The following is a 17,397-nucleotide window of genomic DNA, read 5'->3' as shown; positions in this document are numbered from 1 at the left end:
TGGTAATTAATAAACCTACTAAATGAATGAAACTAGTTCTAATGTTTGTTGGTACTGTTGCTGGTGTTCTTATCATCTACAAAAAAATGATAATTTATTTTCCTCTTTTTTGTTAGATTTATTTCATATTTATTTTTCTTATTGCATTACTTTCAGAGATAATATTAAAAACTATGACAGTGGACATCCTCCTCTATTCCCAACTTTAACATACATCACTCTATTATTTTACTGTAAAGAAAATATTAGCTTTATTTTTCTTTAAAAACCATGTTAAGCTGGGCACAGTGGCACACACCTATAATCCCAGCAACTCAGGAGGGTGAAGCAGGAGGATTGCAAGTAAATACAAAGAACTGGGGATGAAGCTCAGTGACTGGTAAAGTGCCCCTGGGTTCCATCCCCAGTACCAAAACCAGGTTAAGGAGCATTCTTCTGTACTAGACTTGTATTGCAAAGCAACAGTTTTGCACAGCAACTGACCATAACGTAGGGGCTTTCAGCAACATGAATTTATCATCTCACAATTCCATGAGTGAGGCGTTCAGCATAACATGACTGGCTTCTCTGCTCAGTCTAAGGCTAAGATCAGGGATGGGCCAGGGGTACAGTTCCCAGGCACAGCTGAGGTCTCTTCCACACTCCCTGCCGCTGGGGTTCTACGGATTCCCTTCTCACTTTTCCACATGGTCCTCCCTGATTCTGAGCAGCAAGGACACATTAAATCCTTCTGTGGCTTCAAATATCTGTGTTGGCTCCTCAGAGCCCTTGTGATAACCCAGGATAATGTTGCTTTAAGCTCAGTGGATTAGTGACCTCTAGTGACTTCCTCAAAGTCACTATTGCAAAGCAAATAGCACCCAGGGATGGAGGTCCTGGGGGTCAGAATTCTGCCAGCCCCACCTCCCAGTCTTGGCTTAGTTCAGGGTAGAGACGGAGACCACCCTTCATCAAACCCTTTTGGGAATCCATCATTGTCATTATCTTCTGCCCTTTGGTTGACTGGTGTGTTAACAGTTCTAATATCATTAAAAGGCAATCGCATTCCTGGAATATACCCTTGTATGCCAGAACGACTAATTCTTTCATATACAGAATAAAATGAGATCAAATTTTCTATGACTCATGTTAGCTTTTTACATACATTTATAAATGAAAAATTCTGGTGATTTTTTGCATGTTATTTTTGTTAGATTTTTTTGTAACTGGGGTCATATTATCACGGTGAAATGAATTAAAAGGTTTTTCTAAACTCTGACACTATATTCAGAATGTAGGAAGTAATATTGTCTGCGCTCAGCACCTTGCCTAGATAATTGCATGAAAAATTTGTGTGAACTACCCATTTTTAACTCATTTTTGGGGGCCAATCTCTGACAAAAATCATGATTCATTGAGTTTTTAGTTAACTGACTTTCAGTTAGACAACATACAAAATAATACATATCCCAATAATTTAAAAATATCTCACCATATTCATCTCATTTGAATCTACTCCACTTTCTTGCTGTGTCCTGTCCTTCGGTCTCACCAGAGCTCTCTCTCTTGGTTGTTTATTTTCTAAGAAATGAGATCTGGCATCATGTTCACTGTTCTGCCTTCTAGGTCACTGATTTTTTTCCCCCTGTTTTCTTAAGTTTATTTTGCTACTCTTTCTGTCTTCTTGAGACAGATGCTTTGTTTACTTGCCTCTATTCTAAGTTCAACTTTTTTTTTTTTTGTACTAGACTTTAAAAGACGCTCTCCTTCATGGCCATCTACCATCCAAGTAAACTTCTTGTTTGGGGAGAACCCTGAAGTAGCTGGGAAGCAGCCCCCTCGGCTGCACTATACAGACTGTAAGTGGGGCAGGCCGGGTCAGGCAGGGCCCCACCTTGCTGGCTGGTCAAGTGCAGAAGTGAGACAGGCTCAGAGGCCCACCCAGACATCTGAGTCTGGAGCCCATGGTCTTGGGCAGACAGGGCAGTTTTAAGTTGATGCCATGGCACAGAGAACTCTGTGGTGGTACCAGCAATGTGCTGCTTGTGCCTCTAGGCAGCATCTTGTGACAGTTGTGACTGCCTGTGCCCACCCCCCCAGCCTCCCCCAGCCTGCCTTTCCAGCTTCTTGCAGATTCTTACCAGCACCTGGATAGTCTTCCAATTAATACCTTTTCCTCTTAGGCTACTTTTTGTGTCTTTAAAATTTAGAATTCGGAATTATAATACCATTGTTCTTACTGTCATTTTCCAAAATTGAAGTTTCTGTTGCCCAAGTGTTTATGAAAAGCTTTTTTTTTTTAAGTTGCAAATGCTTGTGTTTGTGCAATCATATCTTTGTGGTTGATTTCTTGTTTTATTGTTGTGTCATCAGACCATTTGGTTGGTGCAATATCTGCTTTTAGCTAGTTAGGACTTTATTGTGGCCTAATATGGTTGATTTTTGCAAATGTTTCATGAACAGCTGAAAAAGGCAAGTAAACTTTGTAGAAACAAAGTTCAACATATATTTATTCATTATCAATTGCTATCCTTGATTTTCTTATATTGCATTGACATAAGCCATCAAAAGCAGAGGTATACTGTTGTTTCTCACTAGCCACTATGTTTATACCAAATTATTCTTGCATTTACTAACAACTTTTACTTATTTATTTTGATGCAATATTATTTGGTGCATACATATTGCTGACAATTTTTAATTGTACTCATTACCAACATAAAATTACTCTCTTTGACTTGTGTAATATGCCAAATATAATGCTTTCTGCCTAAAGTTCTCCTCGGTCTGCTCTTAACAACAATCCCTGGGGACTGTTCTTCATTTTGACATACCTAGCTCCTATCATAGTGCCTGACACGTAAATGCTCATTAAAGCTGGTTAAATGCAAAGATAATGGATTCTAAGAAGCCCAGGAGAGCCCTATGCATTTGGGTTCCAAGGAAGATTCAATGCCAGTCCCTGTATCTCCCCTAAAATTATACACTTTCCCATGAGGATTTATTACCTCTTACCAAATGCAAAGAATTAAAAAGGAGTTCCATGATGCTACCCACACCTGAAGGCAGATGTAACGCCACACCTCCACTGTTTCACCTCTCTTAACGTGAGTTACAATGTTGAAGCAAAGCCTGGGTTCTGAGGGGGGCAGTGGTGGCACTCAGCTGGGTGTGCGCTATACACACTGAACCAGCAGGCTGAGTGTGGACACCTGCATCACAGAGGAGCAGTGACAGCATCAGGAGGGCCCACTGTGGGACAGGAGCCAGAAATGTCCGGTCAAGGAGCCAGGATAGAAAGTGTAGCAACAGAGGGGAACGAGGAGGGGGTCTGTAGGGATTTAAGGCGGGTGGTGCTTGACCCACACCAGCAGGGGTGGACACTGAGTCTCAGTAGGGGGCCTCTGGAGGTTCCTGTAGCACCCACACCAGAAATAACAGAAGGGGTAGAAGTCAATGACAGACCGGTGCTCACCCTGAGTGAGGGAGGCTGGCTGTGGCCGGGGTCTGGAATGGCCTGAGGGTTTTGTGTACTCCTTCATTTGTCTTCGAAGCCCTCCAGGTGTGGCATCGCAGGTGCACAGAGGGTCCCCTAGCCCAGACAGGACAACAGGTCTGGGACCTCCAGAGGCCCCTCTCGGCTCCTAGGCAGACCTGTCTTTATGTGGCCCAGGTTAGACAGACAGTTGGCAAATGCTTGCGAGCCTTCATGTTTAGCAAACTTTCTTATTAGTTTGTCCATAGTGTATGATTACATCAATTTCAACTAAGTCCCTTTTTGTTACCAGTTTAGGTTCCATTAGAAGTGCCCAATTCCAGAGAATGCTGGGACCATTCTGACCCTGGACCAGGGCCATCAAAGGACAGACCTCCCCCACAGGGTCCTACCTGGTCACAGAAGGTGAACCGCATGCACTGGGTCAGCCTGAGAGGACCTCATGGGCCCTTCTGTCTTTTCTTGCCTTCTACCACTCTCACTCCAGTGACCTGAGGGTCTGAGAGGGAGGGCATAGGGCCTCAGCTGCTAGTTGTTTACAAATGTTTTATAAACTCAAAGATCATCTAGATGGATAAACCACCCCAAATACTCTATTGCAAATGTGCAGAAGTGGTGTGATGGACACAGAGGAAACGAGAGAGAGAGAGAGAGAGAGAGAGAGAGAGAGGAAGATTCAGAGACAGAAATGGAGCTAATCCAAGGCAGAAAGAACGTACACACTTCTATGACTGCACGTGGTCTAAATCCTACCAAAAAGAGCAAGGTGACGACTGTGATTGTGACAACCAATCCTGTCTGAATCTGCTATTCAGAAGCCCTAACAGCAGCATGTCCTATTACTGATGAGATGAACATTAATGGCAGGTACACACTGGTCCTTAGTGTGCACCAGATCTGTTCTGGATGCTTTGATGGGTACCATCTCATTTACTCTCTAAAAGAAACCTATGAGGTAGCCCCAGGGTCACCCTGTTTCACAGAGGTGGAAACAGGAGTGTTTGGATAACCTGCCCAGGTTCTGGAATTACTCAGTGACAGGACCAGGGTGCATCCCTGGGTCTGTGTGTCTTAGGAGTCAGCTCCCAGCCACGAGGTTCTGCCCAGTTCTATTTTTGCATCAGCATTTGCTCCCCAGAAAGCTCTTCCCTCCATCCTCAACTAGAAACCCACAGTCCCAGGACTTGGCTCTCATTTCAAACTTATTTAACAAAGGAAAATACTCTTCCAAAAACCTGGGAAAGCACATTCTCCCTCTCCATATCCTCTTGCAAACAAGATCTACCTACTATGCCTGGGAAGTGCCAGCCCAAAGCTCTTCATTACAAGAGAAGCCAAATATTGTAACCCTGTCTTTTAGTACTCCTTGTGCTTTTCACTTGCTGCAAAAAGTAGAATTCTTTCAGTAAAAACTTTCTATCTAAAAATAAACTACTGGCAAACTCTGCAATTACCCTTCTCTGTGGGAGACATCTGCTTTCCACTCTTTTCCCATATGCAGAAGGTTCAATCTTCTGGTCGGATCATTGGTCATGACAAAGGCCCAAGTGTCATGGAATTAACTGGAAATCCGACGCTCTGCAGACTTGAATAACTGCATGGTTTTTTAAGGAGTTCTATGAGCAGCTTTATTTTCAATCAGTCCTATGTTTCTCACCTCCCTTGTCCTCCATAGAGCCAGACTCTAGTTAGGGTCAGCCAAGCCAGGCCCAGGACTGTGGACCAGGCTTAGAGGACACTGCTGGTGGTGTACCACTTGGTGCAGCCGCATCCTCTTGACCCATCATGGACTTTGTCACCTTCTCTCCTTTTGCCTTTGGACCTCTGGTTTCTAGAACACCACTCTGCTGGTTAGGGGGATGTCGGATTGCCATTGTGACTTTGTTTTCAGAAGGACACACCTGATCCTAGAGATACTCTAGACCCAAGGCCCTATCACTGCTGGTAGATTTGATAGTACAGGACCCTATTTTAAATGGTTTTACTAAGGCAGAAGCACACTATCAACTGGGGAAAGGCAAACATAATTTTGATAAGGGGTTTTACATCCAGTTCATCAGGGTTCTTTAAGGGCCATCTACACATAGGAGCAATAGTGGGAATAAACTGTGAGTGATCATATGAGCTTTTAGAAAGTGTCTGACAATAATCCAAAGGGGATTTTAAAACAATAGGTCACTATGAACTGGGAATGAAAGTTTTTATCATGATTAGGAATTAGGCTGCGACAGGAAACAGGATTGAGACCAACTGATAGAAATGAATAAGTGGAAACAGGGGTGTCTAGAAATGGGTAAAAGTTTTGTAAATGAAAAAGGGGAGGAAGTGCCCAGTAAATGCTTCAGATTTGTAGATAACAACTCTCTGTAGACTAGAATAAGTCTCTAGGCCCATAGGAGAGGTACGTAAAATAACAGAGGAGTTTACCTGAGTAAGTGTAAGTTACATACTGTTCCATAAGAAGTCCTGAGGTCAAAATGACAGCCCAAGAAGAGGCCCAAGAATCCCTATGGATTGTTCCCCAGAAGATATGTAAGCTGCCATGCTGTTTTGGCTTAAGTGTCTTTGAGATAGATATGAGATGGCCACTGTGGACTGGTGTTGCCCCACCTGGAGGCCTAGCTGTAGTTTTGGTCATCACACCTGCAGAGGACTACATGTATCAAGCATTGTCCAGAGAAAGCCACTAGAGACATCAAGGTAGCAGCAGTGATAACAGTAATAGGAGCTAACAATTGCAGATAATTTGTCGTGGGATAGGCACTATTCTGAGCGCTTGACACGCACTTACTTATTAGGTCTCTCAATCATCCCCACTGGAGAGACAAGAAAACTGAGGCACAGAGAATTTAGTAGCATAAAACACAGCCAGTATCCAGACTCAGGCCAACTAGTGTCACATCCCAGGCTCTTCACTAAAGACTCCTTACCACCTAGGAAAGATGGAACGGAATTTTATGCTGTTCCTCTGGGAAGGTAAAACTAATAGTAGTTGAAGTTAATAAAACTCAAACAAAGCCTGATAGGGAAAACATGGTGTTTGTACCAAATTCTAGATTATTAAAGTGAAGATAAGGTAAATTTAAGATGATTAAAAGATGCTTGGAACAGCAGGCAAGCAGGAAGCCTATTATTAAATTACATTTTTCTCAGGAAGAATTGAGACTACAAGCTCTAAGACTCAAGAAGAGGGTTGAAATCGGTGTGACCGAGGGAAACAAGGCTTGTTCGGGGGTATTCCTATCCTCTCAGGTATGAAGTAACAGAGGAGTTCCTGCTCCTTCCCTAGAAGTGTCCTTGGTTGCTATTACTAGAGGCTGGCCCTGGGACTGAGGAAACGCGGGTCTTCACTGTGGCAAGGCTTTGTCTTTCTTGCTGCTTGACCATGTCCTTGCCACCTCATCTCTAAGGAGATCCAGCCTAGTGGGGGGAGCAGACTGCCGGCCTGGGCAGCAGCTCTGGGGAACACTTGCTGACCACCTCCAGGGGTCTGGCACCCAAGTGCACACAGTCAGGCCAAGTCTTACAACCAGGGACCTCTGGGCTCTCACCTTCCCTCTGCCTGTTTCCCTCATCTCTCCTGGAGAAAGCCAGAAGACTGAGTGGAGGTCCCATGGTTGCTGAAGAACAAAGACCCTAACATGCCCCCCCCCCACCCTTGAGGAAATCTCCCTCCCCTGCCTCCCTTCCTCCCTGCTGGATCCAGTACTTCCAGCTCTGAACAGAACTGAACAAAGCATATCTCTTAGGTGTGGGGCCCAGGCCATGCAGCCGCCTAGGGATGAAATGGTTTTATCTCTGCGCTGTGCTGGGGAACTGAAGGCCGAGGGCATTGCAGAATGCGGCGGGTGGGGGGGGGGGAACAAAAATAAAAAAGATTGGTAACTCTAGGCCTGGTGGATGCAATTCATGGTAACAAGCAAATACACTGAACATTAACTATTATTGAGTGTTTCAGTGGAGAAGGATTAAAGATGGGCACACACTAGCCCTGGCACAATGCCTATCCGCCTATTCGGAGCACACCCCCCACGTGGCCCCAGTGACCTGGGCTCCTACTCACCTACGCAGTTATCGCACAGGCTGCAGTGGGAGGCGCGAGGGGGCCGGAAAATCTTGCAGGTGAAACAATACTTAAGTTTCACAGTCTGGCCATTGATGATGACTTCTTTGGTTCTGGGAGGCGGGCGGTACCCCCCTGAACTGGTGCCGTTTGCAATATCTGCGGAGAAAAGAAGAGAACACTTCCCTAAGATCATCACTTCAAACGGGGTGCAGCTGAAATCCTAGCGGCTCAAGAGGATGAGGCAGGAGGATTGCAAGTTCAAGGCCAGCCTCAGCAAGTTAGCGAGGCCCTAATCAACGTGGCGAGACCGTCTCAAAATAAAATATAAAGAAGGGCTGGGGATGAGGCTCAGTGGTTAAGCAACCCTGGGTTCAATCCCTGGTACCAAAAAAAAAAAAAATCAATCATCACTTCGAGGACCGCTAGTCCTCAATGCTGGCTGCTGGCCAAGGCTCCGCAGTTCCTGGACCTCATTGCACTCATTCACGAAGGGCCAGGAGCCAAGTGATGGAGCTCTGGCCAATGGCGTGAGAGCACACGTGGCCCCGCCCATCTGGGGGACCGCCCTCTGGGGCCCAGCCCCCACCCTCCCATTGGGCAGACTGCAGAGGAGGGCTACCCGCGGACCTTGTCACAGTTGCCCAACTTCTGCAGTGACCTTGTCACAGTGCCCAACTTCTGCCCCGGAAGGCCTGGGTTTTATCTGTTTTAGCAGCTAGCCTTACCTTAACTAATGCAGCGCCCTAGTTGATATTCATGTTCTGTTGGTGAACTCCACACCCAGCTCAAGTGCCTATTGGCCTCCCCAGAAATACCAGGTGGGGGACAGGAAGTCGACATATACATTTCGAAACATTTTAAAAATCATTAATTGCATATTTAAAAATCATCTTTACAGTTTATCATCCTACCAGCATCTTTTGTTATTTAGAACCAGTTCCAAAATCGTTGAAGAAAAACAAATATGTCGATTCTTTAAAGTCTCCTTGTAGCTCCCGGTCCGGGTTTCGCAACAGCATCGCACGGGGAGCTTTCAGACTGTCCAGCACGCGGAATGCGGACCAGCTATGTGAATGTGCAGCAGGGCCGAGAAACCCTCGCCCCAGGAAGACAACGTCCGGTTTCATTCTCACTGGACTCTGAGAGCCCCATTAGGATTGCCGAAAAGAGCCTGCAGCAGCCAAGAGCAGAGGCCACAGTGCAGGGGGCATGGCAAGAGCGTCTCGAGGCCCTCAGCTCAGGCTCCGAAGCTGGCAACACGAAAGGCAGCTGCTCATTTTTAATTCACAACCCTTAAAGACCGTCAAGACCGTCACAACACACTGTGGCTGATTTCCAAAGTGGTAGGAATCAGTCCCACCATCCACTCACGTCTTGCTTACAGACTCAACCAGGGCAGCAACTATGTTGGGATATCTTGGCCTTGTCCTCAGGATTCTGACTTCACTGGTGTGGGGTACAGTTTGGCATACCTGGGGAGCTTCTTAAATCTTGATGCCAATCTATCGAGAGATGCAAAGTTGAGAACACTGCTCTCTGGGGCCTTGTGGCTCCAAGGATGGTCCATACAGCATCCATGTCACCCAACAGCTCCTCAGAGAAACAGAGTCTCAGCTCCTCCCAGCTACTAAATGTAATTTGCATTTATCTGAGATTTTGCAGTGATTTGGGCACCTTAAAGTTTGAGAACCCTGATTCAGGATCTTGAAGATACTCCCCAGTTCATATATTGTCCATATGTGCCTTTTAAGGAGGGGCTCAAGTATGATAACGAGCTGAACTCAGAGGATACAGTTTACCTCTAATGAAGGGTTGCATAAGAAAATGCACATGGGGCCCCAGGTCTCTTCACGTTGGTGGTGTCTGGAAGACTGCACTCACTGGCAGAAGCTACAGCTCACCTGTCCTGATTCAGGGGCTACCCATCCTGATTCAGGGGCTGCAACAGCTATTCTCCTGACCCCACACCCTAGTCTCCTTTAAGAGTCTGTGATAATCTGCCCTCAACCTTTAGCCTAAGGCCTTTTGGTGTTAGTAAAAATATCAATCCCAGTGGTAAGGAGAACATTTTGCTGCCTTCAGCCACTTGCTATTCATGGAAAATTAAAGTTCCATTAGCAGGTTGCAAACAGAGAGGAAGGAAGTTTGGGAACGCGGCGGGAGAGCTAGGGATGGAAATGGTAAGGCACAGCCCTTGGCTCTGCCTCTTCCTTGGGACCAGCCCTCCTGCTTAGCACCTTGCCAGAGAGGACATCCCTTCCTGGCATGTGCCTCACCTGCCTGGCACCCTATGGACTACGCTATCAATGATGCTAAATTCAGCAACATTGGCAGCAGCCCCCAACTCCAGAAGCACACACACTGGGAATGGGAGGGATCTCCAATCTGTTCTGCACTAAGAGAAAACAAAGAGGTGGCATGGTTGTGTGTGTCCCTAAGTATCAGGTGAAAAGAACCGGCTTTGAACACATCAACATTAAGGCAGATCTCTGCAGGTGCCAGCTGGGTGCCCCTGAGACCTAAATCAGTCATTGGGTGCTTCTGTCGCCTATGTCAGGGTACAGTCGACCGAATTTACTTAGCTCTTATAAACATGGGTAGAAAAACTAGAGGGTCAGATATAAGTTTAGAAAGATACTCGATGAAACATTTATGTTCATTTAAGCAGACAAATTTAAAGCTGAATTGTGCAGAAATGGCAACTTACCACCTAGAACCACTTATAAAACTCAGTTGTGAATGTCAAAGACTTGGGAACACAGAAACAAAAACAACAAACTAGTCTTTATTAGCATTCCTTATGCTTAAGGGAAAGAAAAATTAAACCTTTGACACACAAGTGAGCTGAAAACTAGAATTCCACAGACACACTAAACTGGAGCATGAAGTAAACCAACACCTCGGACCCTTGGCTAGGTGTTTGAGAGCTCTGAGTGTGCAAGAAATGGAAGGATCAGAAGACCTGTGTCCCCTTAGACCATTAAGGTCCACTGACCTCTAGGAAGGACTCACTCTGAGCACACCCTCTTGTGTGGGGGCTGTGTGGGGCCCCCGGCGACCTGGGGGGCACCTGTGGCTGCCTGAGGAGCTGTAAGGCTCGGGCTACTCTTGCTGTCCCTTCTGATCTTGCAGCTCTCGAGTCTGTCCACGAACCCTGGGCCTCTCCTGAGGACTACCTGGCCTGCTCCTCCTGCAGCCCAGTCTTCCTAACAGCCTGTGCTCCAAGCCCAGTGGCCCCCTGTGCTTCCCTGGGAGGCCACGTTGTTCTTCGGACATTTGCACACGGTGTGCTCTGATTTGCAGCTTCCCTTCCTGATGTCTGCAGGAATAATCCTGCCTTTACGGTCCAGTTCAGGCTTCTTTTGTGAAAATACCTGGCAAGCACAGTCACTTATTTCCTCCCTTGGGCTCTCATGGCCCTTAGTTCATTTATTTATCCAGTTGATCGATCTGCGCTGTGCTTCTACTAGGTGCCAGCCCTGGAGCCTAGGGCTTCAAATACCAACCTGAGGACAAAAGCTTTTCTTCCATGTTCAGTCTGAGGCCCACGACCAGTCACCAAGCCTTCCTCTCCCTAGTGGAGATCACCAGCATCCGTGGACTGAGTTCTGTGGCACAAAGCGTGAAGCTGATTGTTCCTGCTCTAATATTCAATTATTCTGGTTTTGGGGTGTGTTTTTTCCCCTTCTTATTTGTTGTTGGTAACAATTGTGCCTCTGCTCCTCAGGGTTGCTCTTTGTTGTTGAAGTACAGCTATTGAAAAGAATAATCAAGGCTCACAGTAGCTACTAGTTCAAGAAAACTAGAAGGAAGCCTGGATTAAAAAAAACCCTAGTAGTTCCTGCAAGTTCCTGTAAAACAAGTATTTCTCAAGGATGATTTCATGCACAAGCACTCTGAGAGAAAGCTTAAATCTTGAAGTGGTCCTTACATTCACAAAGGCCCCCACTTCCCAGTTGTTGGGAGTTGTGGCAAGAGGCAGAAATAATAGCAGCACCCACATCTAGTACCAACCTTGCAATCAAACCAGGGACAAAGAATTGGGGCCCTTCCGGATGGAAAGGGGAGGCTTGTCAGTGTGTGAGCTTGGGGACCAGGAACTTCCACTTCACTCACAGAGAAGCCCTGGGTCAGCCACGGGCTCACGTGAGTGTGTGTTTACATTCTCTCCTGCTCTCTAAGCCTGCTTCAGAAAGGGAGGTCATCTCCTCCTCCTGAAAGAATACCAGAGCTCTACATCGAGACAGACTCCTGTTACCATCTGAAGTGTCCCCTAAAGGCCACATGCTTGGTTGCTAGCCAGTGGCACTATTGGAAAGTGGTACAACTTAAGTAGATTGGAGGAAGTGGGTCACTGGGGACAGGCCTTTGAAGGGGATACCCTGTTGTTATGGTTTGGCTGTGAGGTGTCCTCCAAAAGCTCACATGTGAGATGGTGCAAGAAGGTTCAGAGGAGAAGTGATTGGGTCGTGAGAATTTTAACCCAATCAGTGAGTTAAGCCCCTGATAGGGACTGACTGGGTGGTAACCGAAGTGGTGGGGTGTGGGTGGAGGAGGTGGGAATTGGGGCATAGCTTTGGGGTATATATTTGTATCTGAAGAGTAGAGTTTCTCTCTCGGCTTCCTGATCACCATGATGTGAGCTGCTTCCTTCTGCCACCTTCTCCCACCGTGATGTTCAGCCTCACCTCAAGCCCTGAGGAATGGAGCCTGCTGTCTATGGACTGAGACCTCTGAAACCCTAAGCCCTTGAATACACTTTTCTTCCTCTATAATTGTGCCTGATCAATCTTTAGTCACAGCAGTGAAAAAGCTGATTAAAACACTTGTCCTTGGTCCCCTGCCCTCCTCTCCTCTCTCCTCTCCTTTTCTCTCTCTCTCTCTCTCTCTCTCTCTCTCTCTCTCTCCCCACACACACACACACCATGGGATAAGCAGCCTTGTTCCACCATGTGTTCCCCACCATGATGTTCTGCCTCAGCCCAAGCCCACAGCAACAGGGCCACGTGACTATGGATTGACACTGCAGAGACTAAGCCAGATAAACTTTTCCTCCTTTTAAGTTGTTTACCTCAGGTATTTTGTCACAGCCACAGAAAGCTGACTAACACAACCCATTAGCCTCCTGCCCCAAACTGTTAGAGAGTAACTGGGCTGCTTTTTTTTTTTTTTTTTTTTTTTTTATGGAAAGGGGAAAAAAATCCCAATTTTTGCAAGATGTGGATTATGATTTTTTTTCCTCAGTGAAGGATTCAGAGAAGTGATATTCCCTGGGGCATTTAAATTTCATAGGCCATTAATTAGCTGCCAGGTACCTCCCAGGGTGGTAGGAACTTCTGCTGTTAGGAGTCCAGTTGGAATAATGACAAAGCACAGGGCAAATATGGCTTTATACTCAAGTCTTCATGGCCCTATCTCTGCGTGTGCTGGAGAACAGCCCTTGGATGCCACCGACACCCAGCTAGTGGATCCCACAAATTTTCCATGTTCAGAGAGCTCTTTCCATTGGTGCTCTGCAGCAGTTAGATCAGCCTTTCCAAAGTTGGGTAGTTTCTGTCCTATCAGGAAGGAAGATGGTAATTTCAGAGACACTTGCCAGGATGTCTTGGCCTACACTCTGCCAACTTCCAAGCTCACGGGAGAATATCAGCAATGATGAGATACGCTAGACAAGTCAACTTCCCTTAGGGGAAAAGTAGAGCAAATTCTGGCCTGTTTACACATATTGGTTAGGTCTCCACTCAAGGGAGTAAATGTGCATATTTCCTTACTAACACACAGGCTGGCAGCCACTTGTCTTCACAAATGCTTAAATACAAATATGCTCTCAGGGGCTTGTGAAGGGACATGGTTCTTCCAGTTAAAAGCTTTACTCTGCAAGTTTGTCTTCAAGGGCTGAAAGTGATGGCTGAGCAAGGCTCATGGGCCATTCAGAGCTGGGCCAAGGTGGTCAGAGGAGTTTCCCTGCCTTGTCTCTGGCCCAGGAGGAACAAAGAGCACCTACATGAAAAATCAAGAAAGCAAAGACAACCCATGGCTGGGTTGGGGGAGGACAGGGAGGGCTCCATGACAAGCCCTTGTGCCCTTGATGAGGGTGCTGGGAGATGGGAGCACATTTTTTCCCTTTGGGTTCAAGCTCACCTGGTGGTGCTGCCACAGCTGGTCCTATGAGCCCCCAGTCAGGGGAGCTGAATGCACCAGCATGGATGCTCCCTGCTCTGAGGGGAGTGGAGTAGGGGGTGCAGCTATAATGGCGAGCTGACGAGACTGCCTGCCGGTGGTGGGAAGGTGTGAGGGGAGCCGGGTGGTGGCAGGCAGAGGCAGGGAAATGACAGTGGAAATGGGAAACCCATGTTTACAGCGGATCCCACAAGCTCTGGCCCCACTTTGATTGTGGAGCTGGTTTGGAGCTGTGTGAGATAATTTAGGAAGCACAAAGGATTTGGGCTTTTTCTAGAACTGGTCCACAAAGGGTTATGGGTTGATCCTCCTTTAGACAAGAACCTTGTCAGGAAATAAAAAATGTCAGATGAAAACTTTAAATAGGCATTTTTCTGTTCCATGAGTCCCTGATTACTTATGGCTTCTCAATAAAGCATTGAGAAAAATAAAATTAAAAAATGCAATGGAAATATCTACAGAGAATAGAGCAAAGCAATCTTTTTTTTTCTGTCTCTTTATAATATAGAAAAAGGTAACCTCTAAGATTGAACTTCATGTAAAACTCGGTACTAGCTTGTTCAATTAACTAATTCATTCATATATTTATTAGGTGCCCATTACATACCAGTCTTGTGGGGGTGTGTGGATACAGTGATGAACAGGGTAAGTCCTCTGCCCTTTGTGGCTTTCACTGTAGGGAGGGTAGACAAACCCATAGAGTGGATTTTTTTTGATCATTTAATTGTGCAAACAAATCATATTTAAAAGTAGACTGTATATTTGGTGGATGATCAGGATTACCTAGTGATGAGATTCTCAACCAGAGGGAGTCCCCCCCTTCAAGAGAATGTGAAAATGAAATGTATGAAGACATTTTTAATTGTCATGAGTGGGAGGGAGTGCCACTGTGAGAAACTGACCTAGGGCTTTGCTATTCAAAGTATGGCCCATGGATCAGCAGTATTGACATCACCAGGGAGCTTGTTAGAAATGAATAATCTTGGTGCCCCCTCCCAGGCCTGCTGATCCAGAATCTGCATTTTAAAAAATAGATCTACAGGTGATTCGGATGCACATGAAAGTTTGAGAAGCATTGCTATAGGTACACACACTTGTTAGCAAGGACAAACCTGTTGTCAAATCAGACTGCCTGCTAACTGGGCTTGCAAGTCCCCACTCTCTGCCTTCTCAGTACTCTGACAAGCACTGTGTTTGAAGTATGTGGGAACCTTAAAAAAATGATATTCCTCACTCCTGAAGATGCTTATGTTGGGTGGGGCCTAAGAATCTGGAATTTTATAAATGCTACTTGTATGCATCTGATGGAGACAGGTTTGGGTCCACGGCAAACAGGACACCTGTAATAGCTCAACCCTGAGGCTGAGTTTCACTGACAGGAGAATCTAAGTGGTTGGCTAAGAATGGAGATGCCAGAGAGGGAGATGTGCCATTTACAAAGATGTCGATGTTACTCAAAGAGCTGATAGATCTGAAAGGCTGCCCAAGCAAACAGCCAAGCCTGGCTTTTAAACTTTTCATTTTTGTTGTTATTTATAACAGTGTGACTTTTTGTTCAAAGAAATTTTAGAAGAACCTCAACACATACCACCCACCTGAACCCCATGATGAGCCAAGCGTGTTTGCCCCTTGCCCTGGCCCACAGACAATAACTTTGGCTTAGAATGGATGCCCATTTGAGTTAAGAATGGCCTTATCGAACAGAATTCCATTCAGGGGGAGATCTTGTGCACATATGTGCACTCTCGTGACATTAGCAAGATGGTGCTACCCATGAATTTTAATGCGACGATGGAGTGGTAAGCATCAAAAATAATTCTCTGTGTACAAAGCCAAATATTCCTAAAAATAGCTCTGGAAGCATATGATCTAGAAAATTGGAGCCCAGAATGCCATCAGTGTGATTTTTTTTTTTTTTTTTTTTTAAATCTGGTGGAAAAAAAAAGGCCTCAGTTTCTCCACGTTTGAACTATGACAATTTGGGTTCTTGTAATTCAGGGCCATTGTAATTCATGGGAAGACCTTGAACTGTCAGATGCTGTGGTGTACACAGTTATCAAAAGCTCTTTTCTCAGGCCTGCTCAGATCCTGTAGGGCAATGTACATATAGCCCTAATTAGTGCAATTAAAGGCAGCAGCAGAAAGTGCTTAGTAGCTATGACCCTTTTAGTTTAACTAACGGAGTTAATCCAATATATGCTTACAGCAAAATGAAAATTAATGACCACCTTATTTTTTGCCACACTATTTTTTTTCCACTTGGATGCAAAGCTTGCCCTTGAATGTAGAATAAAGAAAAGTGGCTTTGTCCTTGCAGCGTATCAATTTCCCTCAAATGTTGTCAAAGTTCTCTGAGCACACACCCAAAACCACCGTCCTGCAAAAATGAAAACCAGTTCTTCTGCTCAAGGCCAAAGTGAGAAATAGGTGCATGTGTTTCAACTCCACAGGGCACAGACTCTGCCCTGGCAGAAGCTACTGACTGTTGTGCAATGACAGCGATCCACTTGAGCTGTCAATGTTTGTGTTATGGTAAGACAAGTAGATGGGGACAGGGCAGAGCGGGGACTCTGGAAACCATACTGTGGCAGGGCCAACTCCACTGCCCCCACAGGAATGTGATCCACTTCTGTCAAGTCTGAAGGCCACTGGCCTGGGGGCATTAGCAGGCTCCAGAGGTGAGGACTGGCTCACAGGGCATTCTGCACAGAATTATTGTCATATTTTATCTTTAGCTCGGAGGAAAGGAGAGTGGAGGGTCTCACCAGCACAGAAGCAGGGGATGCTTTTTATAAGTAGACTACACATTAAAGAATTGAAATCCCCATCTATTTGGTCCTATGCTCTTCTCTCTCTCTCTCTCTCTCTCTCTCACACACACACACACACACACACACACCTCTCATCAACACAGATTATTTAAAATGAGTAAAAACATCATAAAATGAATAGTATAAATTAATATATTGACAAACTTCAAATGCTTTTTACATGATGTTAGAATACTCAGTTGGATAAGGAGGATCCCATCCCATGTACAACTGGAAAACAAAACATAAAACTCTAAGAATAAACAACCCTTCCCCACCCTCATGGTAGATATGTCCCATATGAAGAAACTACAAAGCAATACAGAGACTTCCAGGAGGTTTGTGGAAAACATAAGGAGACATTCTGTATCCTGCAGTGGAAGATGCACTGCTTTCCCCATGCCCATCCTTCCCAGGTGACTTTGTACAGCACTTACAATGCTAATTAAGGTCCCCACAGGACTTGGGGAAATTCTGAAAAACTTAACAAAATGATTCTGAACTCCACCTGGAAGAATAAATGGCTGAACATTTTTGCAAAGTGAAATAATGAGGGGAAATAATTAGCCCTGGAATAAATGAAGCATTGAGAAAAAACAGAACGTCCCCAAATTCACAATCTTAGATGCAACTTCTCTAAGGTTTAGTACTTGATAAATACACCATTTCCAATCAGTGGGGAGAGTACAGATGATCCAATAAATGGAATTGGATAAACAGCTATTCATTTAGGAGGGAAAATTCTAATGTTAGAGCCATACCTCTCAAGGATATACCAAAGAATCCAATGTAAGGAATAAAACATAAAAGAACTAGAAAAATGTATGCAAGCTTGTCATATTTGGGGAGTGGAGAGCCCTTTCTAA

The 17,397-nt window shown here is 45.4% G+C and overlaps 1 protein-coding gene across 2 annotated transcripts in view; it reads right to left on the bottom strand.

Moving 5' to 3' along the window:
• Zdhhc14 (zinc finger DHHC-type palmitoyltransferase 14) overlaps positions 1 to 17,397 on the bottom strand; it is a 265,926-nt gene that overhangs the window by 63,859 nt on the left and 184,670 nt on the right. For both annotated transcript variants that reach the window (XM_046456571.2, XM_046456572.2), the window contains exon 3: positions 7,539 to 7,697. In XM_046456571.2, the coding sequence (XP_046312527.1) occupies positions 7,539 to 7,697 (159 nt within the window). The remainder of the gene's footprint in view (positions 1 to 7,538; positions 7,698 to 17,397) is intronic.

The sequence above is a fragment of the Marmota monax genome, unplaced genomic scaffold (assembly GCF_021218885.2).
Source record: "Marmota monax isolate L192 unplaced genomic scaffold, Marmota_monax_Labrador192_F-V1.1 WCK01_AAM20220418_F8-fsc00164, whole genome shotgun sequence".
NCBI lineage: Eukaryota > Metazoa > Chordata > Mammalia > Rodentia > Sciuridae > Marmota > Marmota monax.
This window is presented reverse-complemented; position numbering and strand designations above follow the sequence as displayed.